A 16,330-nucleotide genomic window follows, 5' to 3' on the forward strand; every position below is an offset into this window, starting at 1 on the left:
TCAAAGATGGGTCTCCACTGCAGCTGGGGCGGGGGGTGGCTCCCAGAGTGGACAGACAGACACACGCTAGCTCCACGTGAGCTAACGCACTCAAAATAGCAGTGCGGCCAACTGCCTGAGTAACTATCCAGAGGGTCGGACGTGATTGCACTTGGGTGGCCAGCCTGGGCTGCTGCCTGGGGGCGCATGCTCCCAGCTGCAGTGTAGACACACTCTTACTGGGTGTTTGTACAGCGCTGAGCACGACGGGTCCTTGAACTTGTTTGGGGCCCCTAAGTGCTCCTGTAGTGAAATAATGAGGGGGAATGGGGCACATAGGGGGCCCTTGACATGAGGGGAAGAGGAAGCAAGGGGAGCCCACACAGAGACCTACCAGGGGAGGATGGGGGGACAGCGAATAAGGGATGATGGCATGTGGAGAGAAGATTGTGGGAGGGGGGAGGGACACAGCCCCTGGCATGGGGGGAAGAGGAAGCATAGGGGGACCACACAGAGACCCTACCAAGGGATGATGAATGCAGGACAATGGTATGTTCCCGCCAACCCCTACCCCACCACTATCATCTCTCCTGGCATAAGTCCAGGCATGTGGGGACTTGCAGGGGGTCCTTGAGGAAGAGGAGAATGGGAGGACGGCACAGAGAGCTTGTGGGGGGAGGGATGGATGGAGGAATACAAGGAACATGCATGCAATGCATACAGACTGCAAGCTGCGACCTGTGTGATGCACTGATAACCAAGGTGGGTTGGTTTTGCCCTTGGGCCCCTTCACGTGCCTGGGATCACGATGCCCAGAATAAATTCAGTGGTCTGGATTCTGAACTTGCTCACACTGCTTTGACACCACTGGCCTCAACGGAGGTTCCCCAGATTTATACCAGCATCAGTAAAATCGGAATCGGACACCAGAGTTTAATTATCCCTGGGCCTCAGCTCCCCAGCCATAGGAGGGACCCCGGACTGAGCAACTTAGGGTATCAACTTCACATGCACATTTGGGCCGATGCAGCTTTCCCATGATTAAAAAATGCCCTTCGCCCACAGGTGGAATACACATAGCTGTGAATATGAGCTGGCTCAGAGAGTGAGGACAGTGCATATGTTTCAGTCTGTGTGTTTCCTTGGTTTACTCCTCGCCCTGAGTTCTTGCCAGAATTTGTGACCTAGTATCTGGTGTGAGTGAAACAGCGCTGCCCTCTATTGGATGGGGTCAGAACTGCCTCAACTATTATAGTTGTTTATTTGTATCATAGTAGCCAACGAGACCCAACTGAAATCAGAGCTCCATTGTGCTGGGCACTGCACATAGAGGAAGAGACATTTGCTACCCTGAAGAGCTTATGGTCTAAGCAGATGAGACAATGGGTGGGGGACAGAATTCCATTATCCCCATTTTACAGATGGGGATGTGAGGCACAGGGAGATTAATTGACTTGCCCAAGGTCACACGTGAAGTCGGTGGCAGGCTTGGGAACTGAACTCCGAGCAGCCTGTCTCAATACGTGTCATAAGCCCTATATTGTTACCCACTAATGGAGATTCTCTTTTAGTTTATGAGGTAGGAGCTAGTGCTTTTGGACCAGGAGGATCTGAGTTCTACCCCTCGTGCTGTGATGAAGTTGAATGGCCACAGTATGCAGTGTGTAGTCCCAGATGTCCTAGGGGTTTGTTAAATATTTCACAGGCCTTGTTGCCATTTTCTCCCCAGTTTGGAGGGGACACATCAAATAACTAACGCTCCCCCTATCTCGGAGTGCTAGATGTTCAGAGTCCCTGAGCTCTCTGTCTCCTCCAGGTGGCGTGTGCTGTCATTGCTGGCTTCCTACACTACCTCTTCCTGGCCTGTTTCACCTGGATGTTCCTGGAGGGGCTGCACCTCTTCCTCACTGTCAGGAACCTGAAGGTCGTGAATTACACCAGCGCCGGCCAGTTCAAGAAGAGATTCATGTACCCGTTCGGCTACGGATTCCCAGCCCTGGTGGTGGCTATTTCTGCAGCGGTGAATCACAAAGGCTACGGAACTGCCGAACAGTACGTGCAGAGCCCATCCCAGAGGGAGAACAGATATCTCATTGCCCACTCAACTCATTGGCTGAATTACAGAGAGACAATATAGTCTACAATCCCCGTTTCTTCACTTGTTTCACACAACTCACAGTCAACCTGTGGAACTCCTTTCCAGAGGATATTGTGAAGGCCACGACTATAACAGGGTTCAAAAAAGAACTAGATACATTCATGGATGATAGGTCCATCGATGGCTGTTAGCCATGATGGGCAGGGATGGTGACCCTAGCCTCTGTTTTCCAGAAGCTGGGAATGGGCCACAGAGGATGGATCACTTGATGATTCCCTGTTCTGTTCATTCCCTCTGGGGCATCTGGCATTAACCACTGTCGGAAGACAGGATACTGGGCTAGATGGACTTTTGGTCTGACCCAGTATGGCCATTGTTATGTTCTTATAAGACTAGTTTCTGCAATCTACATCCATGAGACTGTCATAAAGGGAAGTAGGCAGCGTTCACCCTGCATCTCCCACCCCACCCAGATATCAACTCTGACAACCAAAAGGAGAGAATTCACTTCATTTTAATGCCAGGGATATTTTGTTACCCTTTTTCTTCTTGCCTTTTAGCTGCTGGCTCACAATAGAGGGAGGCTTTGTCTGGAGTTTCCTTGGACCAGTCTGCCTTATTATTGTGGTGGGTATATTTAGGATGAATTATGTGTATGTCGCAGGGAAAGGACTTTGATAGTGAGATGAGTCAGACATTGGGACGTTTGCTTAAGGAGTGAGTTGTGGCCTAGCTACCGTGGATTTACTCTCTCGAAAGTGACAAGGTAACAATGTCACCTTCTTTATTTGTATTACAGTAAATTCATAAATAATAAATCCCATGCAATTTGTTTCCAATGGAGTGGAACAAATTTATACCAAATGCTGGGATTTGTCAGGGTTCAGCACCTCCTTAGCTCCAAAGTTATCCAGAAGAGAAGACGGAAATATCTGGGCTAGGTGTTACGAATGAAACCAGAGCTTCGGCTATGGGAAGTGTGAAACTGGGCACCTGGAGGAACGTGGACAAGAGGGCAGCTGAAAGAATCCTTCCATGATCCAACAATATATAGAGGAGAAAGTTTGTGGAACATAACACAGAGGACAGACAGAGCAGCTCAGAACAGAGAGGGATGGCGGAGCCTTATCTGTGCCCTAAGTGATGTCTTGTGGTGCAGGAAGGATTCAGATGACAGTCGCAGCTGGGGGCTCCCATCCAGGGTCAAAGTACCATTGTGCTAGGCACTGTGAATACATGAAGAATTTTAACAAGATTCCAAAAGAAATTGGGCATTTATATGGGTGGCAAGAATAATATCCATAGTTGTTCTAATCAGGGCTAACAAAAGTTCTGGAAGGGATATTAAACCCCAGACTTCAGGATTTAAATCAAGCTGTAGCTACCAAAGACCAAGAGGAGAACTAATATAGGGGGTAGATTATCCATGCCTCTGAAGCACTTGGTACTGGCCATGGTCAGAGGCAGAATACTGGACTAGATGGACCTGGGGTCTGATCCACTCGAGTTGTTGTGTTGTTTCCACAGATGAATTTAGTATTTTTTATCACAACCCTCTGGCTCCTGAGAGACAAAATCTCCTCCCTGAATACAGATGTCTCCACCCTCAAAAACACAAGGTAGGAAAGCACTAAACCTGCCTGAGAGGTCCAGTTAGTCTTCTGCAGGGGCGGTTGCTACAGGTGCTCTTGGCCCAATTAAACTGAGGAAATACCAGCGTGATACAGACTTGGTATCAGAAAGTCATGGAGAACAGAACACTGAATACCTGGTCCTGCAAGCAGCTGACAACCTTCAGTGCCTATTGACTTAGGTCAGAGATGAGGGTACGCAGCACCTTTTAGGAGGTGCTGAGCATCTCATGGGATTGGGCCCCTATTTTGTATGCTGGCTTTTATGTAGCACTTTTCACCCACAGATCTCAGAGCGCTTTACGATCTGGAATGCATTGATCCTCCAACACCCCTGTGAGGCGGGACAGGGCTCTTATCCCCATTATACAGATGGGGAATTGAGGCACATAGAGGCTAAATGACTTGCCCAAGGTCATACAGAAAATCTGTGGCAGGGCATAGAATTGAACCTGGGTCTCCCAAGTACTAGATTAGGGCACTAACCACTACATCATCCTTCCTCTATAATCAAGGGAAGTTTCAATGCAATTAACAAATTGGGGGAATCCTTGTTCTGCATAACTGAAGTATGGATAATCAAGGCTGCCTTGTACAGAGTTTTCTGTTCGCTCCTCCTGCATCTTCTCTTTTGGCTAGTGTAAGAACTCTTAGCCCTTTCAGTCAAGCAGAAAGTTATAGATATCAGGAATGGACAAGATGTGTTAGATCATCCAGTCCCATTTTCCTCATTCAGTGCAGGATTCTCTCCTCCAGGAAGGACGCTTTTTCTAGTGTTTTGTTCAGTCTAGTTTGATGCCGTTTGCTATCCACAGCTGAGACAGCATGAGGAAAACTGCACAGTGATTTCTTGGTATCTAATTGCTAAAGCCGTGTTTTCTGGAAGAGCTGGACATGTGGCCATGGTCGCTGGGATTTGTAACTGACAATGGTGAGAAGAGACCTAATTTGAGGAGGGTGGGCACAGCAATGAAAACACTTGCACTTAGCCAAGACCTTCTGTAACTGTCAACGTTTTATTATCACAATGACTAGTTTAAGTAAAGCAATTTAAACCAGTGAGATAGTATAACAGTGTGAGAGCGACCAGCCCCATTACTTGTATATACTACTTTCTTTTGGGGGAGAGATTTAAGGATTGAGACAGATTTTGGTTTTTGAGATGCTGATGAAGAATTTTAACGGCTGTTCCAGAGACTAGATATTTTATAGGCCTTGGTATTTATTATGCATATGTACACAGAACTTTTTTTTTAAACCATATTTTAATGTATTTACCTTTATATTGTTGGGGTGTTCTTATTCTATAGGTTACTGTATTAACTTGGTTAAGCTCATTAACATACGTTAATTGGATTACTGTGGTTACCTACGGTTAGGCGTTTGCTGATGGGCACGCAACAATCCCTTCAATCATTTAGCGACCTATTCCATATTATGAGTGTGGTGTAAGGACTAATGGACCAGATCTTTAATGGCAAGCCATGGTTTCTAGCGAATGTAGTGTTCTCCTTGCAGGGCTATATTGTAGCGGTTTCCAAATCAATCAGAATGGGAGAGAAAGGATGATTCAGTGCTTAGAGTGCTAGCCTGGGATGTAGGAGACCTGGGTTCAACTCCCTGATCTGACACAGCCTTCCTATGTGACATTGGGCAAGATTCTTAATCTTGCTATGCCTTGGTTCTCCATCTGGAAAATGGGGATAAGGGCACCGTCTTACATCACAGAGTGGTTCTGAAGGTAAATAGCTTCAAGATTGTAAGATGCTCTGATACTTCACCTGAAGTACCGGGAATAAAAAGTGGAGAGAAATACCTACCTGGAATTAGAGAACAGGTAAATCCTTCACTGGCCCAGCGCATTGAAATGACAACTGCCCCCAGACGTGTGGTACTGATGGCCGGAGCCTGCTTGCAGCAAAATCAGGAAATGAACAAGATACAGAAGGGGTGGCAAACTAGGGCCTGATCCAAACTCAGTGAAGTCCATCGCAGACTCTCTCTGTGCTTTGGAGCAAGCCCATAGAGAGTGAAGGGGATGGTAGAAGCCATTCTAACCTGCTTGGCATAGGGCCTGTTTGCAGAATCTCTATCTAGAAGCATTACCCACCAGTGGGCCCTAGGGGAATTTTGCATAGTTGCTACTTGGAGGGCGTAAGCCATCCTGCATAGAGCCCACTGACTTGGTCTCTCTGCATAGGGTTGTAATGGGCTCTCTCCATCTGCTTTACTCCAGGTTACTGACATTTAAAGCAATTGCCCAGCTCTTCATCCTGGGCTGCACTTGGAGTCTTGGTCTGTTGCAAACAAAATCGGCAGCCACGGTCATGGCATATTTATTCACCATCATCAACAGCCTGCAGGGAGCCTTCATCTTCCTGGTGCACTGTCTCCTCAATCAGCAGGTAAAGCCAATGTCCTGTTACCTGTTCAGCTCCATTAATGGCCAGCCAGCAGAGCTTCTTTGTTCACATTTGTCTTGGTTTCACTCTTTTCACGTCTTCCGTGCCTGTTGCTCCTTCCTCTCTTTTGACCTTCAACCTTTCTCCCCCAATCTCTTTTCTCCTGCAGCTTATATTGTGCTGTTTTCATAGAGTCACAGATTTTTTTAAGGCCAGGAAGGACCATGTCTATATAACACAGACAGCCCCTGGTGGGTGGGATCGAACCTGGGACCTCGGGAGCTAAATGCATGAGTCTCTACTGCATGGGCTAAAAGCCACATGCTCTTAGTTAAGGCTGTAGCAGACTCATTAATCTCTAGCTGAACTAGCTGCCACTAGAGGGGGCAGAGCACCACACCTAGCAGGCAAGGGTTACATCTACACTAGAGACCTTAGAGTGGCACGGCTGTACCTATGCAGTTGTGCTGCTATAAGATCTCTCCTGTAGCCCCTATATGCCGATGGGTGAGAGCTCTCCTGTCGACGTTATTAAACCACCCCCAACAAGCGGCAGTAGTTCATAGGATCATAGAATCATAGAATATCAGGGTTGGAAGGGACCTCAGGAGGTCATCTAGTCCAACCCCCTGCTCAAAGCAGGACCAATTCCCAACTAAATCATCCCAGCCAGGGCTTTCTCAAGCCTGACCTTAAAAACCTCTAAGGAAGGAGATTCCATCACCTCCCTAGGTAACCCATTCTAGTGCTTCACCAGCTTCCTAGTGAAAAAGTTTTTTCCTCTTATCCAACCTAAACCTTCCTCACTACAACCTGAGACCATTACTCCTTGTTCTGTCATCTGGTACCACTGAGGACAGTCTAGATCCATCCTCTTTGGAATCCCCCTTTCACGTAGTTGAAAGCAGCTATCAAATCCCCCCTCATTCTTCTCTTCTGCAGACTAAACAATCCCAGTTCCCTCAGCCTTTCCTCATAAGTCATGTGCTCCAGCCCCCTAATCACTTTTGTGGCCCTCCGCTGGACTCTTTCCAATTTTTCCACATCCTTCTTGTAGTGTGGGGCCCAAAACTGGACACAGTACTCCAGATGAGGCCTCACCAATGCCAAATAGAGTGGAATGATCATATCCCTCGATCTGCTGGCAATGTGCCTACTTACTCAGCCCAAAATGCTGTTAGCTGCCTACTTGGGAACAAAGGCAAACTTTTGACTCATATCCAGCTTCTCGTCCACTGTAACCCCTAGGTCCTTTTCTGTAGAACTGCTTCCTAGCCATTCGGTCCCTAGTCTGTAACAGTGCATGGGATTCTTCCGTCCTAAGTGCAGGACTCTGCACTTGTTCTTGTTGAACCTCATCTGATTTCTTTTGCCCCAATCCTCTAATTTGTCTAGGTCCCTCTGTGCAGTAGTCTGGGAACTGACCTTGTTCGTGAAGACAGAGGCAAAGAAAGCATTGAGTGCATTAGCTTTTTCCACATCCTCTATCACTAGGTTGCCTCTCCCATTCAGTAAGGGGCCCACACTTTCTCTGACCTTCTTCTTGTTGCTAACATACCTGTAGAAACCCTTCTTGTTACTCTTAACATCCCTTGCTAGCTGCCACTCCAGTTGTAATTTGGTCTTCCTGATTTCCCTCCTGCATGCCTGAGCAATATTTATATACTCCTCCCTGGTCATTTGTCCAAGCTTCCACTTCTTGTAAGCTTCTTTTAGTTATGTTGGTGAGAGAAGCTCTCCCGCCGACAGTGTTGTGCACACTGCCATTTATACCAATGAAATTATGTCACTCAGGCGTGTGTTTTTCCACACCCCTGAGTGACATAAATGTTGTTGACCATAAGTGGTGGTGTAGACCTGGCCTAACCTGTGTAACGAAGGTCATAGAATTTCCCCAGGTTAATCCTGCAGCAAGTCCATTAACATGTAGTTTGGTGGGAGCTCATCAACTTGCATTTCCTAGGCTAAATTTCTACCCAGACTTTGCAACCTGATGAAGTCAGTGATGTTGCCTGGGTGTGACTGAAGTCAGAATGTGGCTCATTGCAACTAGAGGATGGAGGGCCGCTCATCCCCCTTCCGTTTACGTGTTGGAATTTGCAGCAAGGAAGATGGTCACAAAAATTTCAGTTCTTTTGCTCTCTTCAGATTTAGGACCGAGTGGTGTAAAACTGTCCGAGCGTCTCATGGGGCATTGGTTACGTGAGCCAATGAGCGTGTTCCATATTTTTCTAGGTGAGAGAGGAGTACAAGAGATGGATCAGAAGGATTGAAAAAACCAGAACCAAGTCTCAGACTTCTGGGGTATCTATGTCAGCTGTCCCCACGACCACCGGAACTGTAAGTGGTGCTGATCTCTTCTCCAATACCGGCCTTGGGGACACATCCATCAAACAGGGTCTAGTTTTACCAGCCTCACTGCTCTGTAGCCATCTACTGTATCGAATGGCCAAAATTGTTATAGGCCAACCCAATAATATCTACTTACTCGATATCTATCTCCATCTACTCTAGTGATAATAAACAGATGCCTGCTGTGTCTTCGGTATCTATTGGCTGTATATGAGAGGGGGTTGGCGGGACTGAGGGATCAAAGCTGGTTCTGTGGAAAAACTGGGTGATTTTTAATTTTCCTTCCGTCTGGTTATCTTTAGGCTGCTGGGTTTATACTACTGGATTGTGGTTAGTGATTAAGACACCTTGAGAATAGAATAGGTGCTCTTTTATTTTGTATAAATTAGAATATTTATAACAGTAACTCCTAGCTCTCTTACAGCGCTTTTTATCTGTAGATCTCAAAGTTGGTCAGTGTAATTATTCCCATTTTACATAAGGGAAACTGAGGCATATGGCGGCGCACTCGTTGGTGGTCACCCACCAAACCGGTTGCAGAGAGGGGAATTGAACAAGCCCAGGTCTCGAGTCCCAGGCCAGTGCCCTATTCACGAGGCAACACTGTCTCCCCTTAAATATCTAGATCTATCTACTAATAAATATCTTTCTACTTTTTCCAATGATGCTTTTCTAGTGGGCCTATCGTTATAGTATATAGCTTACTTTGTCCCCCAAGTGACTGGTGCCTTGTTGTAGTCCAGCTGAGAACAGCATTGGGGGTGTTAGTTACTGGGTATTTCTCACATTCAGGCCTGGGGGAATCCCATATGCCCATGGTTACTGTTCTGACCAGCAGAGAAATCATTTTAAATAGCAACTTCCCTTCATATTTCCTTCCTTGGGTTCTCTTTTGAGCTCTGTGGATCTCTCAGCATAGGGTAGGAAGACATTGGCTTTCGAAATATCATAACCTAAAATTACTGGATCAGGATTGGTTTCAGAGTGGTAGCCGTGTTAGTCTGTAGCCGCAAAAACTATGAGGTGTACTTGTGGCACCTTAGAGACTAACACATTTATTTGGACATAAGATCAGGATTGTTTTCTGAGCAAGACTGGGACTGAATCTTCATTAGTGCAGATGGACTGACCCCAGTGAGGAGACAACACTGCAAGGAATTTCTCCTGGTTCCTTCACCCCAGAGGGAAAGAATCCAGGAACTTTGTCTACTGCCTTTGCAAGAGAGTCCCCCTTTTCAACATTAAACACTCAGGTGGCCTTGACCGTGTCATCCCATCTTTGCTTTCTTTCCAGGAATGGGAAAAGTCCTCCTGAAAAAGTGGAGACTACTACTGCATGTGGGGGAAAATGAAGCCCAGCTCCATTCCCAGCACCAGAAGTCCCCTTTTTTACAAAGAAGAGGAAGCTGCTTATCTCCAATATCCTCGGATAGCTGCTACTCTATGGCTTATCCTTGTATGGGGGAGGGGAAGGCTGTGTTTCACGTGTTTAACTATTTTAGCACTTTGACTTCACCCAAGTGGTTGCAGTCTCCACACTAAAGTCTTGAATGAGGGCCTGATTCTGCTCCAGTTGAAGTCAACTGGAGTTTTCCCATTGACTTCAGTGGGAGTGGGATTGGGAGCAGAGCGCCAAAGAATTGGCAAATCTATCCAGTTAATAAAAAGTGGAAAAAGATTTCATTTTGCTGTCTTTCCCACAAACCCAAAGGCTTGGCATTTCCCAGCCTGGGAGAACTTGGGCCAACTTCTCATCTCAGTTTCGACTGATACAAATCCAGAATTAGTCAGTGGTGTTACTCCGGATTCACACCACGATAGCTGCAAACAGAATCTTGTCTCTTGTGCTTCTTTCTTTCTATTGTGCTTGATTTGCAATCGAAAACTGTGAGGTTGGCGTACCTGTTCCTGTTTGTTCAACATTAATAGTCAGGCAAGACCCTCGATCAATATGGAACTGGTAGCATCTGCCTAGGAGTTAGCCAGTGTTGTAACGAGGCCGTGTCTTTTCTCAAATTACTGCCAGCTGGATGGACATTTGTGCAGACGAACTCTGCGAGGGTGCAAAATACAGAAACAAGCCTGCGTTAGAGAGTCAAAATCCAGGCTTGCCTATTAATTGACCCAGAGTTAGTGATTAATTCCTTGGGGAGAAAACAACTGTGCATATCTCTCTATCAGTGTTATAGAGGGCGAACAATTTATGAGTTTACCCTGTATAAGGTTTATACAGAGTAAAATGGATTTATTTGGGGTTTGGACCCCATTGGGAACTGGGTGTCTGGGTGCTGGACACAGGAGCACTTCTTAAGCTGTTTTCAGTTAAATCTGCAGCTTGTGGGGGACGTGGTTCAGACCTGGGTCTGTGTTTGTAGCAGGCTAGCATGTCTGGTGCAACAAGACAGGGTACTGAAGTCCCATGCTTCCAGGGAAAACGGGCTCAGAGGTAGTCTGAGCACATCAGGTGGCAGTCTCAAGGGAGTCTCTGTGACCCAACCCGTCACAGGGGTATAAAGGGGTGTAGCAGATGCAGGATATGGTGGAGGAACTGTTTGTGTGGGTAGGGTTCCATGGGGAGGGGGAAATATGTGATGTTGTAGGAGGGGGTGGTGTGTGCGGTGTGGTGAAAATTGGGCCTACGAATGTACTCTTATTGTGCGTTCAGCGTGAAAAGAGAGGGAAAGTTCATAAAGTCTCACAATATCCTGTGACAACAGAGTTGAGAAAGGGTGACAGACTGAATTAGTCCAAACAAAACGACCTGCTATTGTAACTCCAGGACTGTGCCTTGTTTACCAAGAATGATCTTAACCCAGCGTGAGACAGGAAATTGATGAACTAAAACGGGTGTGTTGGAAATTAAGCCTACTTGGTGGCCAAAGGAACGAGGGGATGGGCTGTTCCACCCATTGTCCCCTTTTGGGGCCCTTAAAGAAAGAGTTTGGGGAGAAAAATTTGGCTCCTGAAGCGAGCTTCACCATCGTTGCTGTTGCCCACACTGGCATCTGGGACCCCAGGCCTTCTTCGTCTTAATCCTGAGATTCCTGACCAGATCGGGTTAGAGAGAGGGACCTGGACGATGTCACCACTTCCACCAGCTGAATCCCTAACACCAGCTGAGATGTGAGACTCTCCCTTCCACCCCTCCATGTTTCCTTTTCCTTGGCCTTATTTCTTCTCTTTCTTGTATCTCTCTCTCTTCTTTTGCTTTCTGGCTAAAAGGTGTCTGGTTTAGCTGGCCAAGCTTGTATATTTTGCAACATGCTCTAAACCTGTGACCAGAAAGAGGCAGCTAAATTCAATGCCCTAAACAGCCTGATGGCACTACAAGTTTGCCAGGTCTTGGAGTGGCTGATCAGACCATGCGCTGTGCCTGTTTTTCCAGCAGTGACGTTGCGAGTGAGAGTCAACCCCAGAGACAGAAGCGGCATTTTCCATCTTCGCTGTTCTTTTCTCTCCCTTTTTGTGTGTGTTTGTCTCCTTAGGAAACAGGATGGGCCTTAAACAACAGCTCCAGCCCATCTCAAGGAAGGCCTTGTCTACACTACGCGCAAATTCGGCACTGCTGCGATCGATGCAGTGGCGTTGATTTAGGGGGTCTGGTGAAGGTGCAATATGTCAAAGTGAGAGAGCTCTCTCATTGACTTAATTCATCCACCTCAACGAGAGGTGGAAGCCACGTCAGTGGGAGATGCTCTCCCTTCGACACAGCGCGGTGAAGACACCACATTAAGTCGACTTCAGTGATGTAACTGACATAGCTTAAGTAGCGTAACTTACATTGACTTGTAGCGTTAATGCAGGCAGGGTCTTCTTCTCTTTTCCCCCAGAAGAACCATCTTTGATACCAGCTAAGCGACTGTCAAACAAGGACTTAAGAACGCTCTCCAAGGAAAGGGAACAAGGGATACTGTTCAAATGCAAACTTTATGGAATACTTTTCATTTCAGACGCTTTAAATGTTTTTCCTTTTTCCTGTATCTCTAATAAAACGTTAAGAAGGATTTTTAATGGTGTGTTTGCCATTGGTACTAAGCAGGCTGAAGTCTCTGGATACCAAACCTGGTTTAAAACTGTTTCATGTTGGACAGTGACTGGGTTACGTTTACAGCTCTGGCCTATATAGTCCATGTAAATTAATACAATTCAGGGGGAATGGTGTAGAGTGTGAGGGAAATTCCATGGGAGTATTAAGGGGGTGCTATGTGGGAATTGTAGTGGGAGCAGGGGTGGGTTGTAGTAGAGGAAAGCTGTGGGGGATTAGATGTTTCCTGTCTGTCACTACGCTCTATTGATTCAAAGACCAAAAGGGAGTATTAACATTTAGATGAACTGTGAATGTGGTAATATCATTGGCTTCATTCCTGTTTGAAGTATGTAATAAACTCCCTGTAAGTGGCGGGAGATGGACAGTTGCCTTATGCTAATCCATGTAGCTAATTACCAGTGATGCTTAGGAAATAGGAGGTAACTTCTAAAGCCACAATGCTTCCCCTATTTTTCACCTGCTATCAAGAGGCTGCTAAAGAACTATAAAAAGGACTCTTGAGCCCTGATCCTATTATCTCAAATCTGCTTAAGCTTCATCAAGGGAGGTTTGAGTTGCAAGTGAGGTCCCCAGCTCCAGACTGGGTCACGCGGGTATTGGACATTGGACTATAATTCATGGAACTAATTCTGAAAGAACTTTTTGCAACTCTGAAGCTCACTATCTCTACTGTGAACTGACTTAAGAACTCAATTTATACTTGTATGTATAATGATCTTTTACTCTCTCTTTTATTTTTCAATAAATCTTAGTTTAGTTAATAAGAATTGGCTGTAAGCGTGTGTTTGGGTAAGATCTGAGCTATTCATTGACCTGGGGGGTCATGTGTCCAATTCTTTGGGATTGGTAGGACTTTTTATATGATGAACAAGATTTTCAGTAATCCTCATGATATTTGACTGTGCAGGGGTGCACCTACACCTACCGTGGAGCACCCATAGGGACACTACATGATGGAAATTTTGGAAGTTATCAAAGCAGGTAAGAGCTTCTTTGGGTTGAAAAAAATCAACCTGATTCCAGAATTATGAGCATTCTGTTTAAATGACCGTTGGTATAAAGGCCAGTGTAAGATAGATTAGCTTAAGGGTCCAGTTGATACGATAAAGATCATACAGCCTCTTGCTTCAGGGCATTACGGCTCACCATAACAAAACTGCCCCCCATACAGCACTGCACAATTGGCCAGTTGAATTATGGTATGTTTCCACTTTCCTCTGAATTATCCACAGGTTTGGAAGGATTAGTTCTTCTTCGAGTAGTGTCCCTATGGGTGCTCCACGGTAGGTGTAGGTGCGCCCCTGCACCTCTAATCGGAGATTTTTGGTAGCACGTAGAGTGACGAGATGTCCTGATTTTATAGGGACGGTCCTGATATTTGGTGCTTTTGCTTATATAGGCACCTATTACCTCCCGCTTCCTGTCCCGATTTTTCACATTTGCTATCTGGTCACCGTAGGTAGTAGTATCCGTTGAGTCCGTGCACGTGCCCTCCCTCCCTCGTGATCTGCCTCGAGGATATTTAGCACTGCATGGGCGAACCCCCCTCAGTTCCTTCTCTACTGTCTTTTGCCTCGGATGGAATGAGCAGTCGTCCCTTCCTTATCTGGCATTAGCATAAGTAGTGTTTGTTTTGCTACCTTTGTTCTCCTTAAAAATAGTTAGGTAAGTGTTTCTTTATTTTATTTTATTCCTTTGGGTTAAAAAAAAAAAGAGAGAGAGAAAGGAAAAGAACTTCAGTTTCCTGCCCCGTCTGGGGGCATTGCTCCTTCCCCCCCCAGGCATCTAGTAGACTCATAATTATTTTTTTCAGTTAAAAAAAGAAAATAAAGAAGACGTTCTTCTGCATTGCTCACTGCTAGAGGATGACAAGCCCCTGCCCAGGGGCAGGCCTGGCTCTCTCTGCTCCAAGAGGTGCCTCTCTGCCAGGAGTCAGTTCCTGTAATGGTCAGACACTCTCCCTGTGCCTGGGTGAGCCTCACGGAAGTGCTTTACCTGCCACAACGAAAATGGCCTTGTGACAGATTTCAGTTTCCAATGTATCTGAGGCATGAGATGACCAAGCTGAGGCCACAGGATCGTTTTGGGAGGGGATGATAAACACACCACGGGTTTAAATTTTAAAGCTTTATTAATAAAATAATAGTGGAGAGTGATGGGTGTTCCCCACGTCACTCAGAGGAAGGAAGAAAGCATTAATGCCCCAAGCCTTAATCCACTTTCATACTCTCACACGCTCTACCCATGACTGGCCACGCTTGGGTGTAACGTAAGAAGAAGAGGGGGTAGTGTGGACGGGAGTTCTGTCCTGGGTCCGCTGTAATCTCCGACTTGTTTTGGCTCTTGGGAGGGGTCCTGGGTTCTTTTGGGGGTGTTTTCATTCAGGGCCCTCTGTTCCTGGTGCTCTTTGTACCAGTCCAAACTGGCTTTCTGTGGCCTTCTCACACACCTGCTTCAGGGATGCACAGCTCTGCTTCGCCCCACCCTCCACCCCGTAGTCTCACCTGTGTTTTCCATCTCTGCAGCCCTGGTTCAGTGTACTTTTTCTTTTCTCATGGCTGTCAGTGGCTGAGTGAGAGATAAACGCCGCTGCAGATTTCTGTGACCTGGGACTGGGGCCAGCGTAGCGTCTTATCATCGGACTGAGCTAGCTAACTACTGTGTTGAGTTAACCCGTTCTCTGCTCTCTTCCTTTTTCCCCCTCTTGGCCTCTTGCTACCTGTAAAGGAATCTTCCATTCCCCATTCACATCTTTGACCTTCCCTTCCCTCTCCCCAAAATGCCTGGCAATGCTTACAACCATGATAAGCAACATACAATGCTGATCTGCCTTCCCATGGGACCCCCGAGGAAGGGAGTCCTTGGGCCTGTGACAGCCTCACAGGAGCTGGGAGCTGAAGTTAAAACTCCTCCCCATGGAGAAAACACTTCAGTCTGCAGGGGACTCCAGTGCTGACCCTGGATCATCCCCGGAGCCTTCACTTCAAAAGGGGTTGAGTCGTGAAGAAGCGCAGCAGACTTCCCCCGGAAAGGCTTGTAAAAAGGGCTCCGAGTAGCTGGCCAGCCAGTTGGGCTCCCCAGAGTAGCCACCTCGGTAGGACGACACCAGAAACTCCGAAGCTCATCACCCAGAAGTGGACCCTGCTCTGAGCTCTGCTCTGCAGCACCGTCCCCATGGAGAAGCCAGGGGCTTCTGCAGTAGGGCTCTGAGGCAATGGTACTGCCCCCTAAGAAGAGGGGACAATTACTGTACCATCTTTAAAAGAGCATCAAAGAGAAACCCTTTGGTACCAGGTGCAACAAAACTCCCATCTAGGAAGTGTTCTGCACCTTCCCAGCCATCGATACTGACAACATACTACAGACACTCCTCTGTGGTACCACTTGAGCCCAGGGTAACACGTGCTGTGGTACTCTTGTAACCCTTCTGCCCGTCAGAGTTGGTAGCAACAAGGGCCGGGTTCAGTATCTAGGGGTTCCGTTTCAATAACATAACGCAAAACCGGCTCGAGCCCCCACCCAATGACCTGGGGCAATTACACCCCACCCCCCTGGGCGCCTCTAAGAGGCAATACTTCCCCTCTCGCAAGCACAGAGTCTAAGTGTAGCAAAAGCCTTTTAATAAAGGAGGAAAACAATGCGTCATTATGTTGGGGAATCACCACAAACAGGATCATAACACAAACCATGAGCAAAAGACCCACCCCCAAGTAAGTTTGACAGTGTCCTTTTCCCCTCAGGGTCTTAAGTCCAGCAACCCAACAGTCACCCCACCCACAGTTTCTGTCCTTGGTCAGTGCAGCCCCCAGAGTGCAGAAGT

General features: G+C 46.8%; 1 protein-coding gene across 1 annotated transcript in view; it reads left to right on the top strand.

Moving 5' to 3' along the window:
- Positions 1-10,362, top strand: part of LOC117888491 (adhesion G protein-coupled receptor E3-like) — a 30,422-nt gene extending 20,060 nt beyond the window's left edge. The window contains exons 13-18 of the mRNA XM_034791942.1: positions 1,796-2,031; positions 2,638-2,704; positions 3,605-3,696; positions 5,945-6,113; positions 8,346-8,450; positions 9,757-10,362. Coding sequence (XP_034647833.1) covers positions 1,796-2,031; positions 2,638-2,704; positions 3,605-3,696; positions 5,945-6,113; positions 8,346-8,450; positions 9,757-9,777 — 690 coding nt within the window. The 3' untranslated portion in view covers positions 9,778-10,362. The remainder of the gene's footprint in view (positions 1-1,795; positions 2,032-2,637; positions 2,705-3,604; positions 3,697-5,944; positions 6,114-8,345; positions 8,451-9,756) is intronic.
- Positions 10,363-16,330: the final 5,968 nt, after the last annotated feature.

This window comes from Trachemys scripta, chromosome 16 (genome assembly GCF_013100865.1).
Source record: "Trachemys scripta elegans isolate TJP31775 chromosome 16, CAS_Tse_1.0, whole genome shotgun sequence".
NCBI classification, from domain to species: Eukaryota; Metazoa; Chordata; order Testudines; family Emydidae; genus Trachemys; species Trachemys scripta.